This window comes from Gigantopelta aegis, chromosome 4 (assembly GCF_016097555.1).
Source record: "Gigantopelta aegis isolate Gae_Host chromosome 4, Gae_host_genome, whole genome shotgun sequence".
NCBI lineage: Eukaryota > Metazoa > Mollusca > Gastropoda > Neomphalida > Peltospiridae > Gigantopelta > Gigantopelta aegis.
This window is the reverse complement of record NC_054702.1, coordinates 96,832,961-96,854,101: the sequence shown is the minus strand read 5'-3', so window position 1 is coordinate 96,854,101 and position 21,141 is coordinate 96,832,961. Positions and strand designations below refer to the sequence as shown.

At 34.7% G+C, this 21,141-nt stretch overlaps 2 protein-coding genes across 2 annotated transcripts in view; one reads left to right on the top strand and one right to left on the bottom strand.

The window, feature by feature from the left end:
- Positions 1-4,093, top strand: part of LOC121371499 (nuclear RNA export factor 1-like) — a 43,526-nt gene extending 39,433 nt beyond the window's left edge. Inside the window, exons 23-24 of the mRNA XM_041497431.1 lie at positions 1,365-1,425; positions 1,847-4,093. Of these exons, the coding sequence (XP_041353365.1) occupies positions 1,365-1,425; positions 1,847-1,885 (100 nt within the window). The 3' untranslated portion in view covers positions 1,886-4,093. The remainder of the gene's footprint in view (positions 1-1,364; positions 1,426-1,846) is intronic.
- On the bottom strand, positions 3,442-21,086 carry LOC121371504 (tubulin--tyrosine ligase-like). The gene is made up of 8 exons (XM_041497441.1): positions 20,828-21,086; positions 17,595-17,673; positions 13,404-13,630; positions 11,395-11,527; positions 10,786-10,986; positions 9,040-9,133; positions 8,170-8,288; positions 3,442-6,160 (listed from the first exon to the last, which is right to left on the bottom strand). Exons 1-8 carry the CDS (start codon positions 20,994-20,996, stop codon positions 6,052-6,054), a joined length of 1,131 nt encoding a protein of 376 aa, XP_041353375.1. The 5' UTR covers positions 20,997-21,086; the 3' UTR covers positions 3,442-6,051.
- Between the last annotated feature and the right edge of the window lie 55 nt (positions 21,087-21,141).

Sequence of the window (21,141 nt, the reverse complement as noted above, 5' to 3'; positions counted from 1 at the left end):
TGAAATTATTTAGAAAATATTTACTAGTTTTTGCTATATAGTTCAAGTGAGGGCAGTTTGGTGTTTTTTTTCTGTATCAGTTTAGCAAGTTGTATCATTTGAGAATATAAAACAAACATTGAATTATTATACTTTTACTTTTCTTTTTATACATATCCTGACCTCTCAAATTTCCCTCCTTCCTCCCTCCACCTCCCTTTCCACTGGTGTGGTCCAAACAACCCAACAGCCAAAAGGTTACATTTTACTCATGTCACCTTTTACTTCTTTCCATGGGAGTGCAGGACAGCCACATCAACAGTTGGCTAAAGTTCACATATGACCACATTTCTACTTGCTCACCAGAAAGACGATTAATCTAGGATCAATCTATCAAAGGCTGTGGGATGGTGTATATAAAAAGATCCTTTGCTGCTAATGGAAAAATGTAGTGGGTTTCCTCTCGAAGACTGGGTCAAAATTACCAAATGTTTGACATCCAATAGCCGATGATTAATAAATCGATATGCTCTAGTGGTTGTCGTTAAACAAAACAACTTTAATTTTTAACATTTCTACTTTTACTTTGGCTCATGTTTGCAGACATCATTTTAGTGAAGGTTAAGAATTTTTTCTAATACATTTGCAGATTTATATTAAGCTGGGTTAAAGTGTGGTTAAAGTTTATCCTTTGCCTTTTAACTCTCGAGTTGTGTAATGGATAATTTCTATATTTGGCACAGCTGTTCAGCAAGTGATAACTCTTTCAACTGCACAACCCGACAAAGATTTTGACCCCGTCATTTAGAACTTGGTTAATGGGTTTTTTGACTGCAATGGGTGGCTTTCTTATTTGGTGTGAATGTTCACCAGTTCGTAGTGCACATCCTCACCCCCTTGAATGTCATTCCAAGATAAGTTCACGGTCATTTAGAATCTGGTTTAAAATGTTCTGAATTTATTTAATAATTATGTAATGTTTAGTTTTCATATTTCGTATGTATGTTTACTAAGTCATGGTATACAGACTGATTTAGGTTTTCACTATCAGCATATGTGACATGCCATTGTGGCTTTGCCCTTTTTTTTCTTGGGGGGGAAGGAAGGGAGTCAAGTTGAATCCACTGTATTTTAAATTAAACAAGATTAACTTTATTAGTTGAGATTTTTAACGACATTCTGACCAATTGTGTTAAATTCCCAAAGAGAAATGCACACATATGTAACAATGTGCTGGGATATTAAAACATTCTATTTCTTATCTTTTCAACTAATAGGCAAAATAAATGCACTAATATTGTCAAACCTTATTGTTGACTGTGTATGGTTTGCTGATTGGGAATGGAAGAAAAATATGATTGTCATAATCGTTTTCTTTTTTTAAGATGCCTTGAGGAAAATGGATGGAACTATAAAAAAGCTGCTCTGGTGTTTACTGAATTGCATGTAAGTAAAAATATTTTCCTCTGTTCTAGTAACAGTGATTTTTTTTTTAAATGTATGTACCACTTGTACATGTACAATGATACTAAATTTCTCTGTTCATACCAAGGATGTAAAAATAACACATAATAATAAAACTTGGGCCATCATAATTAATTTTGAACTGCATAATGCTCATTGATACCAGTAAACAGCACAAGAAAAATGTGGCGATTTTTTTGTGATGTCATTTTGAGTTTTGTTGTGATATAGGCAATTTGAATCACATTAGGTATTGATCATACTAAATTTCTCAATCTCGGACATTCAACAATGGACTATAAAAATGAATAACTGTATTTTCCATAGCATATATATTCTTATGTTTAATATTAAAAAGACCTATGTTTTTTTTAATTAAAAAATATTTTGTTTTCTCTTGTAGTCCCAAGGAAAAATTCCTCAAGATGCTTTTGTGAAGTGAGAGATTGACAGTTGTTGGTTAAAAAGAATATTTACCAGTTTGTTAACCGTTAATGACTCAAGTTCAGAAAGAAAGGAGAGTCAACAAACTTTAGTTTATCAGTGTTATCATCATGTTTTAAATCACAGTTCTGATGTCAACGAACGTGCTGGTGGCTTGTTTCAGTAAACAGATGATTCTGCTACTCCTGTTATTGTGCTGTTGTGTATCACAGTAGTTCAAACTGTTATTGTTATCATTTCTTCAGTTTCATTTCACACACTGTACCAGTGGCGTTACAAGATTCCATTTAAAACTCTTTGTTCTATGGTGATTTTAATTAAAAATTCCATTTTTAAAAGAAATTGTTGATACTGCATAGACCGATGTGAAAACTACACATCAAGTGACATTTTACTTTGGAAGATAGGTTATGGCTGTCTGAATGAACCACGTGTTAATATTCATCAACGAGTTGGAACATCAGATTCCATGTACAATAGGTACAAAAGAAGAGATCAACAGGAACTGTGGGTCTTGTGTTTTAAGTGCACTAGTATGTGAAAAAGTATTCGATTCCATTGCTTCAATACTGCAGACCTGGCAGTTGTAAATTTTATGTCTTCCGTCCATTGTTTTGTTTGTTGTTCGTGTAATAAGTCTAAAGAGCTGTAAGAGACTTAGCAAATGCTGTTAGAATCTTAAGACTCATTTGAATGATATGAAGGTTCCAAGGAAATAACCTATGATATCCAAACAGATAGTATTACAACAGTCATTTATGTCAAGTTCACAATGACTTTAAATTCAAAACCTATAATTATGATAGGCCATTAAACATTGGTAAATTATGCTTTCTTAGGTTTAAATATTCCACAATTGTGGAGTTGTAAACTTTAAAATTAAAAAATTAAAAATATAACCATACCAAAAATGTGACATTACAGGTTATTCTCGTGGACCCTTCATATATATTAACTGAAGTGTGTGTGTATGTTTTAATTTATGCAAATGATAAATGTTTTTGTTAAAACATAGTTCATTAATATTACTACATAATGAATGGGAAGTGAGAAGACGTTTATCTTACATAATTTGGTGAAATATCTACTCTTTTGCACAGGACTTGTTTGATTTTTTCACAAGTTATTGCTCAATATTCAGACATCCATTCCTGTGTGTTGTAGAAGAATAAAGAACTATCTCTACCTTTTATTAAATGACTTCATTCTAGTCATCTTGGTTTAATTATTGAACTTTATCAATAATGTAAACAGGAAATATTAATGTAATAAATTGATTTGGTTCAGCTTCCATTTAACTATTTGTTTTTATATCTCTTGTATTAACAACAAATACTGTTGTTTATTTTGGACAGTACTATCAAGTATTATGTATCACTGCTACATATGATTAAAACAAACTTGAGTTTTTTCCTTCTGTTTTGGCTTTACAAACTTGATCGACAACACTGAAACAATGATTTGTTTGGCCAGAACGATTTTAATTATCCTCATTGCCAGTGTGTTAATACACATGTATGTAATAGTCAAACCCGACATACATACAATATACAAATATTTATACATCAAAACATACCAGCCAGTGCCAGGTTTACCCACTGTTTAATCACGCAAGTGGGATCAATTGCATAGCTTGTAAGCATATGGTTCATTGAAAGAGGTTTTTTTTTTTAAAGAATAACAGAGCGTATCATGACAAGGTGCAGGTGATTCGTTGGTTCGAGTTTTACCAACAGCATGAGACAATTTGTGAGTCCAGAAAGAATTAATTATCCCCTGCACCAGTGCATTAACATCTATGTATGTAATAGTCAAACCTGACATACACACAATATATTAACTACACTGAAACAATATAACATGTCTTGACTTAATTTAGAAATTCTTTTATTACTTTTGTAACAGTTTCCAAATAAAATGGGCAGCACATTGTATAACATTTTGATGCAGATCACATATTTCTACTGCTTGTGTCATATCACTGAAGGACTATTGCAGGAACATAAATAATTTTAGTACAAGGTTAGTTGTGTGGGTATAGAAAATGATGTGATTCACGTGATGTCATTAATATTTAAACTGAATCGAGTGTGTTGTTTGTTTTTATTTTATGTTAAGAAAAAACTGTTGTACAAAAGAATGTATTTTATTTTTATGCTGCATAATTGTATGCTATGAAAAAAGTCATTAAATCATCCAAAGCTGACAGTCATGTTTGTTTCTGTTCATACTATAATTTAAAGAGCAGTGGAGTATTTGTCGGTATCACCGGCCTCAATGGTGTCGTGGTTAAGCCATTGGATATAAGGCTGGTAGGTACTGGGTTCACAGCCCGGAACAGACTCTCACCCAGAGCTAGTTTTAACAACTATGGGAAAGTGTAAGACCACTACACAGACTTCTGTAATGGAGAGTGTACGAGGGGGTGTAGATTTGTGAAAAATAATGAATCTACACCTCCAAGTGCATTCTCCAACTTGATCTGTTATTCATTAAAACAAATTACATGACTGCAAAAATTAACTACAATTTTATCTTTTTTAATGAAAATATAGGTTTAAATGGCAAAGAATATTTCAAAAGTAATAACCCAAAACCAAAGAATCCTTTTAGACCTAACCTGAACGATTCGGTTAGAAAATCCTCAGTAGTGGATGAATGGCATTAAGCACGTGCTAAATGTGTAACCTGATTTCCAATTTAGTTTTCAACCATCTTGGCCATGTTCCGCCAGAATACATTACTGTCACTAGTGTCGGGTTTATTAGGATTAAATTACATATTTATTTGATGATGCAGATGTTTGGTCTCCTGGGCTAAAGTTTACAACAAATAAGTTCTGTCAGTAATCGGTTCGCATCCCTGACCTGAATGCATAAAAAGTTGAAATTGCATTATTTCACAGGTGTTGATTCTTGAAAAATAATCTACATCTAGAACAATTGTGTGTCGTCACGTGACGGCAATACATGTCCATCTACTGAACATGGCAATACTAATAGTTTCTGGCACAAGTCCTTTAGTAGATGGTTTTTCTGACACGAGTCTCAAGAAAATCAATCCTTGGAGAAAGCTTTAGCGAGCTCCAAGGATTGGTTTTTTCTAGTGTCAAAAAAAACATCTACAAAAGGACGAGTGCCAGAAATATTTTCCAGTTAATGATTGTTATAATTTTAGTATAATTATAAAATTCACTGCATTTTGTTTGTACTGTGACATCACTCCTTCACGTCACTGAAAGGAACGCATGCAGCGTTACATATTACATGACGTCAAGTACTACCACTGATTGTGGAATGACGTAATGAACAAGTAGCAACGGCCGCCTATCTCCTAAATGACGAGAACACGTTTTTACTAGCACAGCTTTCTAGCACCTTTCTACTGGTTGACTGAACTAGAAATAAAGTTTTTGTTTAGTGAACATAGCAATACATGATGTGTATAGATCTACTGAACCTGGAGTACATGATGTTTTCATCTTGTGAACATTGCAATATATGTTCATCTAATGAACATGGTGCAATACATATCATTTTTGTCATGTAAATATCGCTATACATCTAGTGAACATGGCAATACCTGATGTGATGATCTAGTGAATAAGGAAATACAAGGTATTTTTGTCATGTAAACATCGCTATACATCTAGTGAACATGGCAATACCTGATGTGATGATCTAGTGAATAAGGAAATACAAGATATTTTTGTCTTGTGAACATGACAACACATGAAGGCTGGTATATGAACACGTTCACGTTGGTTGGTCTAGACAACAGCTCACGGTGGTTGGTCTAGACAACAGCTCATGGTAGTTGGAGTAATAACCATGCCAACTCAGGACACTGGATCTACTGAACATGGCAACATATGACATTATTCTGAATATTCCAGGATTGCTTTTCCTTACAGTTGAATGTATTTGTGTTACTGCACCAATGTTAACACTGCATTCATTATTTTATGGATTGTACTTGGGCAACTAAGGCCTGCCACCAACTATACCCACAAATACACAGTAAATTCCCCCGCCTCCACCAAATTTAATATTCCTTTCATGTGCATACAAACTACTGCTGGTGGCAGGCCTGCACTAAGCTTATCTTTCTGCATTTACATTTGGTGTCAACATTTCAGAAAAGTATGAAACTATCAAAACAATTTCATATTTTTTCAAACAAGTTGTCTTCGTCTTGTTCTGAAGGATCAGTTGGAAATATTGGATCTACTGCGGTCTTCACCAGGCACCTCACTAGATCTGGGAGAAGTCGTCTGAAAATAAAACTTAACTTATAAATGTTAGGATAAAGTAGCAGTTAGAGTACAATATTCATAGATAAGCAGATTTTCTGACAATACATATATTGAGTTAAAGATCAAGGAATAGCCAGTATTTTTATCAGGGATATTCTCAGTAAAGAACAACACTTTGCTAGTTGTCTGTACTACAACTGTAAAGCTAGTATATAAAAGGAAAGGAATGTTTGTATAATCTACAGTTTTCGATCTGACATGATTACTGTGACAACTAGTCTAAATTGTGCATTAAAAAACCCACATAAAAGGAAAGGAATGTTTGTATAATCTACAGTTTTCGATCTGACATGATTACTGTGACAACTAGTCTAAATTTTGCATTAAAAAACCCACATAAGCTACTCTTACCAAACAGTAGCAATGGACCTATTCCATAGACAGGACAACACATACCACAACCTTTGATTTACCAGTTGTGAGGTGGGTTTTTTTTCAAACAGATCCATTAAAGAGATGCATCCTTGTGCTTATAAATGTTTAAAGTCTAGTCTCAAGACTTTAACAGACTCGGACTTCAATTCCATGGCAACGCCATACAAATTGTATATGTGTATAACATTTAAAGTTTTATTAGCATGGACCCCAATCCTTTAAGCATCACATCTTAAGATAGCTATCTACCACTAAACTTCGATGCCAGTGATGTATCAAATATGACAAGATGGCTGCCCTGCCTGTGAAAATGACCTTTAACATAATTTGAGATGAAACAATGTTGTCATGCACCACAACATAACAGATACTTTCTCCCTTAAAATTAAACTTGCAGAGGTAGCAGGTTTCTTTACTATGGATTCTTCGTAGCAATGTTAATCAGAGATGAAAAAAACCTCACCTTCGATTATTTAAAGAATTTAAGATTTTAGTGCTACCCCAAAACTGCCCGTCTTTGTTGGTTGAGAAAAACCTTACAATACACCACCTACTTGTCAAAATCTTACAAACTTTTCCAGATTTGTTTTATCCAGTCATTTCCATCTCTGTGTTAATAAATTTAATGACCAGCAGTTAAAGGGACACACCCTAGTTACGGCTAGTTGTTAACCATTACGGCGTTATTTTTCGCTATTAAACCCATTTTTTCACAAATAAAATTGCATTTTACTTACCGTTTATTATTTAGAATATACATTTCCATTCACCTGAAGTGTTTTTTGGTAATCCTGGTAATCCTGGTGTTTGTAATACCACAAAATACATTTTTCGTATTTCTTAAAAACGCATGCACGTTTGAGAAAAAAACGTTGAGCAGACAAGGTCCAATCTATTTTTAGAGGGGATATTTCCATTTCAATGTCACAGACGTTGATATACCACGTGACCGTTATCATTTTGGTTTGGTTTGTTTTCTCGTGCACGGTTCGCGCAATCAACATCCGATTTGTTGTTGTTCATTTGTGAGATTTTTCTTCACAGTTTGTGAACATTTTCAGTAACAATAAAGTTCAGACAAGTAAGTGTCTCAATACAAAACGTTACAAACCCTTAAAACCAATAATGTTGCTAAGTCTTACGATATCTGGAGAGGGGATACAACCAGGACAGAACAGTTGGAACATGTCCAGGAGAGGTGAAAGAAACGCACCCCAAGTCTGTGAAATTTGTCGTGACGTAGGCATTGTGCTTCGAGCGACATCTACCGGTGACATCAGAATACTAACTTTCAAAATTATTTCAAGCAATTGGGACATGGGGATTCCCATGGTATTTATCGATATAAAACCTGCTTTTTCACTCCATTTGATAAAAACGTGATCTAAGTGTGTTACAGGTTTGTAGATTAACCAAATTATAATTTATTTTTGCTGGATGGAACTAGGGTGTGCGGCTTTAATACTAAATTAAATTTACTATCATTTGATAACAGTTATTGAACAGAGTGTACGGTAAAAAGGTGCTGAAAAGACCAGTAACCATGACATTAATACTTCTGAACATCAACAATGACAAATGTAACAACATACTGTGCACAAGCTGGTCCACCATTGATCTCCAATAACCAGACTTTGAAGTTTTCGTCAACCATAAAATCAAATCCAAACAGTTGAAAACACTTGTAGTCTAAACCATCGGTATTAATTTGCTGTAAACAAAAAATCAACCAATATACATTTAATATTTAACAGTGTTATCATTTTTAACTTACTTTTTGTGTTTCTACAAGGGGGCAGGACGTAGTCCTGTGGTAAAGTGCTCGCTTGATGTGCGGTCATTGGGCTATTTCTCGTTCCAGCCAGTGCACCACAACTGGTATATCAAAGGCCATGGTATGTGCTATCCTGTCTATGGGATGGTGCATATAAAAGATCCCTTGATGCTAATCGAAAAAGAGTAGCCCATGAAATAGCGACAGCAGGTTTCCTCTTTCAATATCTATGTGGTCATTAACCATATGTCTGACGCCATATAACTGAAAATAAAATGTGTTGAGTGCGTCGTTAAATAAAGCATTTCCTTCTTCTTCTTCTACAAACCAAATTTTACTGTTTACTGGTATTAATTTCAAATATGTATAGGACAAAATTAATTATTGCAATTGCAACAACAACATATAACGTTTTATTAAATTAAAATATTGCAGTAGTTATAAACATTCATGGGTCAATGACTTCACAGTCTTACAAACTAATGGAATAGTGAAAAGAATTTCAGTAATAATCTTGTACTGTATTTTAAAAATCTCTCTTAAATCAAACAATTTAATTAATACAGTTGTTACAATTCATAATCTTCAAAACATGTTTTCATACTTAATTCACCAAAATAAGTTTGTGTGTGAGCTTTTTGTTTGTACTTTGATCTAAAAATCATACCAGTATGGAGTTTACAGTTACCTCTTTTATTATTCCAAGACATGATTTGATGACTTGTTTTATTTGTGGAAGAAGTGTTGTCTCCATGGTGATGTTATATTTGTCTTGTAGGTACCTGAATTAAAACAGTCTATAAATAATGACTGGACTCAAAAATATCCCTTAAATTACTTCATTGTTGTGAAAAATAAACACTACATCTCTTGATTGACTGAAACATACCTGTATTACTAAAAGACAAATGAAATGAGAATTTATATATATATTGTTCTAATAATAATTATATTTCTTGATTGGATTGGAATATACTGACCAAATTATTTGAATGAACTAAAAATTATTCATTAAATAAAAGACTCAACATATTATTAAATCATTAATGGACAAGAATATTCACTAAATCTTATTGTAAAGTACAGTTGAATCCCATTGGCTCGAACCGTCGGTGCTCGAGAAAGTGTTCGACCCATTGTGTAGTTTGACCGAACCATTCGGTCAACATCGGACATTTCCATAATATCAGTTACAAAGTTGAATTACGGTAGATACAAATTGTGTAATACATGTAAATGCACTGAAATCAAATAAATAAATGGCAAATTCTTAATCTGTATTTACATGAATTTATTACTAAACAATTTGAATTTTCAACAATAAAAAACTCAGCACTGTCCACTTTCCAGAAATGTAGTCGTTTTCAAAGTAACGCTTTATGCTGAGGCCTGTTTGTGCACTAATTGTTTGATTGGTATCACGGTTCATCTAACAGTTGCAGTAACACTAACTGTACTTAAAAGATCATTACTGATAGCCGCTTAACAACCAACATGACAAGTGTGGGGACAAAAGAATTGTATGGTTAGTGTTGCGATTCCTTGATTCGTCTGCGTCGTTAAATAATTTTTTCTTTTTTTCTTTCTATAGTTTGTTCCGCCTAAATAATTAATCCGAAGGTTATAACAACCAACTGCACGAGCTCAGCAACTGTTAGTCCTGTTTGGTGGTTTACCATATAATTTGATATTTGATGGATCACCAGTTTGAGGGAAATATAGCTATTAACATAGATGGGACCGACAATTTAGTTCGAGCGAAGGCTTATAGTCGACCCTGGACGTGTTCGACCCTGCAGCAGTTAATATAAGGGTTTACCGAACAAAAAACTCGGGACTTCGTTTTTAGTTCGAGCGTTGCGGTGTTTTCGACCCTTCCAAGGTCGAGCCAACGAGATTCTACTGCATTTAAAAAATAAAACAATCTGCATACTAGTTACTTGAAACAAATTCTCCAAAACAAATTATGATCATATGGATATAAAATATAACACAATTTAATTAAGATACATTTGAAAAGAAATTTTTAATAGTATTCAGTAAACTAAATTAAGATTCATTCTTTGAATGTTACCTATGATTCTTAATGTATGCACATTCATAAATTATATACTTAATTCTTAATTTGTTACTGTTACTAATCTTAGAATGCTATACTGTTTGGTTTTTGTGGATTTTATTGGGCGTTGTTTTATTTTTCACAAAAGATAACAAAATATTTAATGTTTTTAAATGATATAATAATCTATTCTACTGAATTAAAGTGTACTGTAAAAATCAGTGGTAGGTATATTCTGAGATTTCTAGTCACGAGTAGTAAAAACCCACAACATCCACCAAGAATGGTATTTTACTTAATTGTATATGCCCCGTGAATCAGTCACCTGCGACAGTCAAAGAAAGAAAGAATGGGACAATGTTGAACAAGCTAGACCTGTCAAATTGATCATAAAACATTTCATTTCCGTCTTCGTATTTTCCAAAATTTGGCGACCTCTCTTCTTGGAGATTGTGATTGGTCAGGTGGGCTGTGACATCACCAAGGTGATCAAGGGAGTATAATTCTGACGCGGTACGAAGAACACCTTCTCGGTACAGATAGATAGAATATTCTGCATCAAGTAGTACCCAACATCTAGCAAAATATAATACACTGTACTTTAAAGACTTAAATACTTTTTATTATTATTATTATTAATGTACAATATGTGATTAAAAACATGTACAACAAAAAAACATATTTAAATAATAAAAATAAAATAATAGAATAAAATACAAGGCTATCGGGTAAATAAAATCCAATACAATATTTTTTAGCTTATAAAACATGATTGACACATAATTCAATAACCTATGAATTATGTAACACTTTATTGCTATACAATGGAATATAAAACAATACTTTTACTTCTATACAATTAAACATTACACTAAAATAATCATACAACACAAAGATTACGAAATATGAAATAACAATGTAAGTTAGTGACTGAGTTAAGGCACGGAAAATTTGTCTCATAAACATGTTTAAATCTGCGAATACCTGATATCAAACTTCCGACCTCCTTCCAGTAATAGCGGAGGATCAATGTACTGCTGGATCACATACGCACTTTTCTGACTGTCAATCTCATTTAGAAGCTCATCCACATCACGTGATATGTTGATTCCCTCTCCTAAAACAATGTTAGACATATTTAAAATTAAATACACAAGGTTCACCTGTCCATTTTCAAATTAGCCAACTGCTAATTGTTTACAAAATGGCTAGACCATTTAGTCTTTGACTAACAAAATTAACAACATTTTTAATACTTTTAAAGGAAATACTATACATATTTGAAAAATATGTCTCTACCAGGGGTGGGGAAAAATAAAATTGTCAATCGGTCCCGCTTGATGTCATCATGTAAAAAAAAAAAAAATTGTGAAAACAGGGGGTGTAAAAATGAAAGGAATAAAAAAAAACCCCACAAATTGTATATATTTTACATAATGGAATAAATAATATAAAAAAGGAATAAAAGCTATGAATTTAAATCCCATATATGTTTAAAAAGTACGAATATTCAGTAGTGTCCCGAAAATTAATAAAAGATCGCACCGTTGAAGCGTTTGACAGCCTGAGCTAGCACATGTTTAGACAAAGAGATTAATAACGTCATCACTGAATGGACGAAATTTGACCTCTTGAGATAACCAGTATATGTAGCTGTTCTGCTTACTCCCACTTGTTAACAAAAAAGTGGAAACCTTTTGTTAATTCTAAAATCCTTTATAATTATTGGATAGACTACATTGAACAGTCAACAATAAATACATTTATAGATTATTTCAGTATATTTTATGCTATTTCAAGTAGTTTGTATTGCACAATTTAAGTCTCTTGCTTCGGACTGGGACACTCGACCCAACAAAGCTCCGTACATAGGTGTTGACAGGTGTTGATTGTAACCAGTTGCAAACTCTGGGTCCTTTGTTTTAATTGGAGTGTAATACCTTGATGGCTCTCTCACCAAGAATGGTGTTATTGTTAACGTCTGTTTAATCTCTTGACCGGCTCAGCAACTTTGACAAAATGAATGTCTAGCCTAGTGGCTGTGGATTGACACTACTGTAGCCAGTGTAGGTCCGACTTTAGTGACTGACGATATATACTTAGGCAGACTTCAAAATCACAGACGTCTTGCCACTAGCCATATTAACCACTATTTATTTATTATTTTAAATCATGCATGAGATACCGATGTCTGGGCAGGCCTGTCCACTTGACGGATAAGGATTTGTTCCAATAATAGAAATGGACAGGTGCTTCGGACCGACAAGAATGACAAAAGTGGGACCGGCAAACAAACGTTTTTAAAAAATAATTTCGGTCTCGGAGATCGAGAATCGGTCCCAGACCGGGAGAAAAGGGCTTTTCCCCACCCCTGGTCTCTACATCACGTGATATGGTGATTACCTCTCCTAAAACAAGTTATTTAAAACAGAATATAGAATGCCTGTAAAATATATTTATCAGGCACATGCAGTTAATAGTACATGTTTTAATTCTGTTTTCATCACTGTTTAAAAAAAATAAAAATTGTGACCTTTAAACATATATAATGTTTAGTGTATAGTATTTCCAATGTCCTGAAAATGTCAAATTAAAAACAATTTTACCCCACCCCCATTTTAATTTTTTTTTTGATGGCCATATTCAACAATATTTATATTGTACCTCATCAGTTAATAATAATAAAATGTATTTGTTTCAAATTATTTTAGTACTTATAAATATTCAATTATGGAGTACCCATGCTGTACACACCCCAACTATCTTATCTTGGAGAGAAAAGTCAGTGTTATTACTTTACACATTCCCACTATGCTGGGCACACACTTAGTTGGAACCAGTACAGTTTCAAAAATCCCAGAACCTACCACCCTAAAACCCAACAACTTAATCAGTATGCTACTGAGGCTGGTATAAAGTGACTGCAAGTAAGAATAACGATAATAATACAAATATGTAAACAACTAACGGCATACAATTTTAATTACAAACACCTTTTGACCCAGCTGTTATTTTAGAAATCCATATGACATCTTTCCCTGAGGACTTGAAACTCTTGTCTATTCCCAGCAGTTCATTTCTCTCATCTAGTTGTGGTGGTCTCGTCACTGGTATAGATGTTGATACCTGGCATTCACGGGACTTGGGGTAGATGATGTAGGAGACAGGCAGCCATTCAAATAGTGGTACATTTGATGTGGTGCAATACTGCTTAAGAGTTCTACAATTAAACAAGGTTCAGGTACTTTTTATGGCCTTATCAATGAGTAAAATAAAACATCGAAGTTTCATGCTGCTATAATCAAATACTTGTCCAATTACATTGCATACATTTTTATTACTTTTCAATGCATTTCAAGATCTTTTCTTTACTAATCATCTAACTTTTTCTAACATTACTGTAAACAAGAACAAGTTTGTTTTGTTTAACGACACCACTAGAACACACTGATTTATTAATCACAGCTATTGAATGTCAAACATTTGGTAATTGTTACATAGTCTTAAGAGAGGAAACAAGCCACATTTTTCCATTAGTAGCAAGGGTTCTTTTATATGCACCATCCCACAGACAGGATAGCACATACCACGGCCTTTGATATACCAGTCATGGTGCAATGGCAGGAACAAGAAATAGCCTAATGGGTCCAGTGACAGGAATCAATCCCAAACCGACTGCACATCAAGCGAATGTTTTACTACTGGGCTACATCCTGCCCCCTACTGTAAACAAACCCATGAGATGACAGACTATTCATCACACCAAATAGATCCAATAACAAAATATCACACTCACTGTTGTCACAAACCCATGAGATGACAGACTATTCATCACACCTAAAAGATCCAATAACAAAATATCACACTCACTGTTGTCACAAACCCATGAGATGACAGACTATTCATCACACCAAATAGATCCAATAACAAAATATCACACTCACTGTTGTCACAAACCCATGAGATGACAGACTATTCATCACACCTAAAAGATCCAATAACAAAATATCACACTCACTGTTGTCACAAACCCATGAGATGACAGACTATTCATCACACCTAAAAGATCCAATAACAAAATATCACACTCACTGTTGTCACAAACCCATGAGATGACAGACTATTCATCACACCTAAAAGATCCAATAACAAAATATCACACTCACTGTTGTCACAAACCCATGAGATGACAGACTATTCATCACACCTAAAAGATCCAATAACAAAATATCACACTCACTGTTGTCACAAACCCATGAGATGACAGACTATTCATCACACCTAAAAGATCCAATAACAAAATATCACACTCACTGTTGTCACAAACCCATGAGATGACAGACTATTCATCACACCTAAAAGATCCAATAACAAAATATCACACTCACTGTTGTCACAAACCCATGAGATGACAGACTATTCATCACACCTAAAAGATCCAATAACAAAATATCACACTCACTGTTGTCACAAACCCATGAGATGACAGACTATTCATCACACCTAAAAGATCCAATAACAAAATATCACACTCACTGTTGTCACAAACCCATGAGATGACAGACTATTCATCACACCTAAAAGATCCAATAACAAAATATCACACTCACTGTTGTCACAAACCCATGAGATGACAGACTATTCATCACACCTAAAAGATCCAATAACAAAATATCACACTCACTGTTGTCACAAACCCATGAGATGACAGACTATTCATCACACCTAAAAGATCCAATAACAAAATATCACACTCACTGTTGTCACAAACCCATGAGATGACAGACTATTCATCACACCTAAAAGATCCAATAACAAAATATCACACTCACTGTTGTCACAAACCCATGAGATGACAGACTATTCATCACACCTAAAAGATCCAATAACAAAATATCACACTCACTGTTGTCACAAACCCATGAGATGACAGACTATTCATCACACCTAAAAGATCCAATAACAAAATATCACACTCACTGTTGTCACAAACCCATGAGATGACAGACTATTCATCACACCTAAAAGATCCAATAACAAAATATCACACTCACTGTTGTCACAAACCCATGAGATGACAGACTATTCATCACACCAAAAAGATCCAATAACAAAATATCACACTCACTGTTGTCACAAACCCATGAGATGACAGACTATTCATCACACCAAAAAGATCCAATAACAAAATATCACACTCACTGTTGTCACAAACCCATGAGATGACAGACTATTCATCACACCTAAAAGATCCAATAACAAAATATCACACTCACTGTTGTCACAAACCCATGAGATGACAGACTATTCATCACACCTAAAAGATCCAATAACAAAATATCACACTCACTGTTGTCACAAACCCATGAGATGACAGACTATTCATCACACCTAAAAGATCCAATAACAAAATATCACACTCACTGTTGTCACAAACCCATGAGATGACAGACTATTCATCACACCTAAAAGATCCAATAACAAAATATCACACTCACTGTTGTCACAAACCCATGAGATGACAGACTATTCATCACACCTAAAAGATCCAATAACAAAATATCACACTCACTGTTGTCACAAACCCATGAGATGACAGACTATTCATCACACCTAAAAGATCCAATAACAAAATATCACACTCACTGTTGTCACAAACCCATGAGATGACAGACTATTCATCACACCTAAAAGATCCAATAACAAAATATCACACTCACTGTTGTCACAAACCCATGAGATGACAGACTATTCATCACACCTAAAAGATCCAATAACAAAATATCACACTCACTGTTGTCACAAACCCATGAGATGACAGACTATTCATCACACCTAAAAGATCCAATAACAAAATATCACACTCACTGTTGTCACAAACCCATGAGATGACAGACTATTCATCACACCTAAAAGATCCAATAACAAAATATCACACTCACTGTTGTCACAAACCCATGAGATGACAGACTATTCATCACACCTAAAAGATCCAATAACAAAATATCACACTCACTGTTGTCACAAACCCATGAGATGACAGACTATTCATCACACCTAAAAGATCCAATAACAAAATATCACACTCACTGTTGTCACAAACCCATGAGATGACAGACTATTCATCACACCTAAAAGATCCAATAACAAAATATCACACTCACTGTTGTCACAAACCCATGAGATGACAGACTATTCATCACACCAAAAAGATCCAATAACAAAATATCACACTCACTGTTGTCACAAACCCATGAGATGACAGACTATTCATCACACCTAAAAGATCCAATAACAAAATATCACACTCACTGTTGTCACAAACCCATGAGATGACAGACTATTCATCACACCTAAAAGATCCAATAACAAAATATCACACTCACTGTTGTCACAAACCCATGAGATGACAGACTATTCATCACACCTAAAAGATCCAATAACAAAATATCACACTCACTGTTGTCACAAACCCATGAGATGACAGACTATTCATCACACCTAAAAGATCCAATAACAAAATATCACACTCACTGTTGTCACAAACCCATGAGATGACAGACTATTCATCACACCTAAAAGATCCAATAACAAAATATCACACTCACTGTTGTCACAAACCCATGAGATGACAGACTATTCATCACACCTAAAAGATCCAATAACAAAATATCACACTCACTGTTGTCACAAACCCATGAGATGACAGACTATTCATCACACCTAAAAGATCCAATAACAAAATATCACACTCACTGTTGTCACAAACCCATGAGATGACAGACTATTCATCACACCTAAAAGATCCAATAACAAAATATCACACTCACTGTTGTCACAAACCCATGAGATGACAGACTATTCATCACACCTAAAAGATCCAATAACAAAATATCACACTCACTGTTGTCACAAACCCATGAGATGACAGACTATTCATCACACCTAAAAGATCCAATAACAAAATATCACACTCACTGTTGTCACAAACCCATGAGATGACAGACTATTCATCACACCAAAAAGATCCAATAACAAAATATCACACTCACTGTTGTCACAAACCCATGAGATGACAGACTATTCATCACACCTAAAAGATCCAATAACAATATATCACACTCACTGTTGTCACAAATTGTCGATAGATGCACAGACCAACAATATAATGAACTGTTACTTACTTAATCATTAAGACTTTTCGACAGATGACTGAGGAACCTCGGTAGTAGTTCACAAGTTGTGAAAGACCTCTAACCTGACCTAAAAGGAATAATCAAAATAAATTTAGTCATCAACTGTTTAAAGGCATGTACAGAGCTATATTTATGTTTAAAGGTTAACTTTGTAATTTATAATAAAAATCAGACAAAAATTTGTTTTGCTAATTTATAGCCAAATATTAACTCTTTTAAATAGTGATGTAATTTGTCTGACTTTCCCCAACTGTAGTAGTGTGGTAACATAGTGAAACTTTATCAAGAATAATTGTTTGTTTTGTTTCACGACACCACTAGAGTATATTGATTAATTAGTCATTGGCTATTGGATGTCAAACATTGGTCATTCTGACTCGTAATCATCAGAGAAAACCCGCTACATTTTTTCTAATGCAGCAAAAGATCTTTTATATGCACCATCCCACAGACAGGATACTACATATCATGGCCGTTGATAAACCAGTTGTGGAGCACTGGCTGGAACGAGAAATAACTCAATGGGTCACCGACGGGGATCGATCTTAAGACTGACCATGCATCCAGTGAACGCTTTACCACTGGGCTACATCCCACCCCCTTATCAAGAATGACATTATGTATGAATACTGATGTCACCCTTGTTTTCGACACAAGTGTGGAACATTTAGGTATTTTGCAAGACATTTTGCAGTACTTTCATCAAAAACAAAAGTAGGCACAACACATTTTACTTGTTATTGGGAATATAAAGTATATAGTAAAATAGATTTAAACCATATAAGTCATAGTTAATAATTTTATTGTAAAGTTAACCTTTAAGCAGCCACAGATTGAGGTAAAAAAACACATCATGAGTGGGCAGCAGTGGAACCATTGGCCAATCACAGGCACAACGGAGCAGGGGGTGCTGGGTTAACAATAATTCTGAATTTTAAAATGTTATTGGTAGTAAATCTTAAGACAGTAATGAATTTTACTTATAGAATGCAGGAAATTGCATTTTGGGACATCTAGTTTTCAAAATTTTACTAGGGACAGGGCTTCTAGAATTTTTATAAAATCTACTAGCCATGGGATCAGTGATTTCACAAATTCACTAGCCATTATTACAAATTCACTAGCCATGATTACAAATTCACTAGCCATTATTACAAATTCACTAGCCATTATTACAAATTCACTAGCCCTACTTTATGTTAATACACTTTTACTAATAGCAATAATCAGAGATGTCACCTAAAGAGGAATATAGAACTTAAAAACACTAAGATTGGTGAGGGTGGGGGCATGATATTCTTATTTACAAAATAGACTTAAATGTAGCATTTGACAACTTTTTTTTCACTAGCCGTCGGGCATGGCAATAGTAGTTATTTACTAGCCCAACACTGAATATCACTAGCCATGGGAATGGGGCTATCATAATCTTAAAAATTTTACTTTGCGCCCTCGATCTCAGTCAGTCACCCCACCAATGTCTACTTGCTTCCACCGTGCCTGAATCAGGATTTCTGCCAGATGGTAAAATGCCATCCCAAAATATATTATTTTGCCATACCCAAATTTTATTGCAGATTTTAAAAATTAGTTTTGACCTTTTGACTGCATGATTAATGTGTCGATTCAATGGAAACAAATCCACAGCCTAACAATAACAGGATATATTTCACTGCAACTTTTAATTTTATTTATAATGCTCATAAATATTTTCCCAAATGTTTTCATCATATGTGGAACAATTTTATTTTTTATACCAACTACAATGTGCACGAATGACAGCAATGGGGACCAAGGAATTTGTATCAGAGATGGCTGAAAAACACATCTGAGAGATCCTAAATTCTATTTTCTTTATGCGGGAGGCCTTCCTAGACCCCCTATTGACTGCAGATGCCTTTGACACCCACATTCTAAAAACTCAATTCCCTAGCATCTACCCAAATATTTCTTTCTAGCAGAAACCCTGCCAGTGACCCATGACTGGAATATCAACATACTTTTTAATAGGAGGATTCTAAGTATCAGCAGTAGGTCTCTTTACATCAAACACATATCAAAATACTCACGTCTGGTTTCTGCCAGCAGGTATGGGTGATAAAATTACATACCTTTAAAATCTTAGAAATGAATGGATATATTTTTTTTATAATTTTTAGATAGATGATAGTAAGAAATTTCAAAACATTTCACACCCATAAGCAACTATAGTATGGGGCACTTATAATTTGTTTTGTTTTTATATTATGTACCTTTAAATTATTTTCTGGTAGAAAGCCTGCAGGTATCATTCCTGTATTTTTCATCCAGTAACATCTCATTAAATCAGGTGGTCCAGGGGTGGTCCAGGGGTTGGGGGGGGGGGGGGGGGGGGGAAAACTTTTTAGGGGGTCATATCACAGCTTTACATGGTGAGTAAAACACTCACATTTGTGAGTAACTAAAATTATTCACAGGCGACTGTTTCTTAAAAAGTAGTAGCCAACTGGTGAGTACATAATATTGGACCTAGTAAGCATAAACAAGTTGAAGATGCCTATGACATCATCAGTTATTAATATCTTAGTAAGTATAACATGATTTCAAAACAAATCACATTTACTTCCTATATTACTTCTCCAAACTCTGGCTTAGATCATCAGAATTTGTTTAGCCATTTTGTTAGTGGTATGCTATTATGTACAGGAAGTTTACTGGGGTCATTGCCATATATTTATTTTATAAAATTATATATTAAGTAAAATTGGTGAGTGGACAAAGAGATTTGGTTAGTAAAAATGTGTCATTTACTTAGCTAGCAGCAAGTGAAATAAAACTCCTGCATTGACTCCTGCATATTATATATAAATAATGATAAAAACCTGGCTTATGCCCACCCTCCCAACTAGAGATTGTGAACCCCTCTACTAAATATTCTCTTTCATTGTACCCACTGGGATGTTAAAACACACTAGGATATGAACCCAATACACACTGTTGCCTCACTCTCTCTCCTTTTTGAGGCTCTCTGTCCATCTCCCCCACACCCCGGTGTTCTCTGTCCCTATCTCCCCCTGGGTTCTCTTCCCCTCTCTGTCTCTGGAGCTCTCTCCTTCCCTCGGGCGATGGGGGTGGGGCTCTCCCTCCCCCTTCTCTCTCTCTCTCACCCACCCCATGGGCCCCAACCCCAGTGACAATAATAAGTGTAAATATACAAGCTCGTGGGTAAAAGGTACAATGACCTAATTTGCTATATGGCAGTCGGTTTCGTTCACCCAGCATCAGGTTGAATCTGTCCGAATCTCTGGGCAATCGTTTCCATGACCTTCTCTCAATCAAATAGTCTTGAACTGCCTTATAAACACTACTGACGTCATCTCGTGAGATGAACGTGAACTGTCCATCTGACATGGTATATCAAACGAACACCATTCAAAATTACCATTATACTCATTAAATTTTAAAACACGTGTACTTGTTTACGTAGAAACGCGAAGTTGTTTTCGGTAGACATGTAAAAATGGGAGATAACTCTGGACGCAAAGCATTAAATTGG

Bases quoted from the DNA above. Each gene is read 5' to 3' on its own strand.
- LOC121371504 (XM_041497441.1), bottom strand. From the start codon at position 20,996: ATGTCAGATGGACAGTTCACGTTCATCTCACGAGATGACGTCAGTAGT. The intron at 17,674-20,827 runs GTCATTGTACCT...TATTCCTTTTAG, and splicing joins ACTGCCATATAGCAAATTAG to GTCAGGTTAGAGGTCTTTCA. The intron at 6,161-8,169 runs GTATGTTGTTAC...TTTTATTTTCAG, and splicing joins GGTGGACCAGCTTGTGCACA to ACGACTTCTCCCAGATCTAG.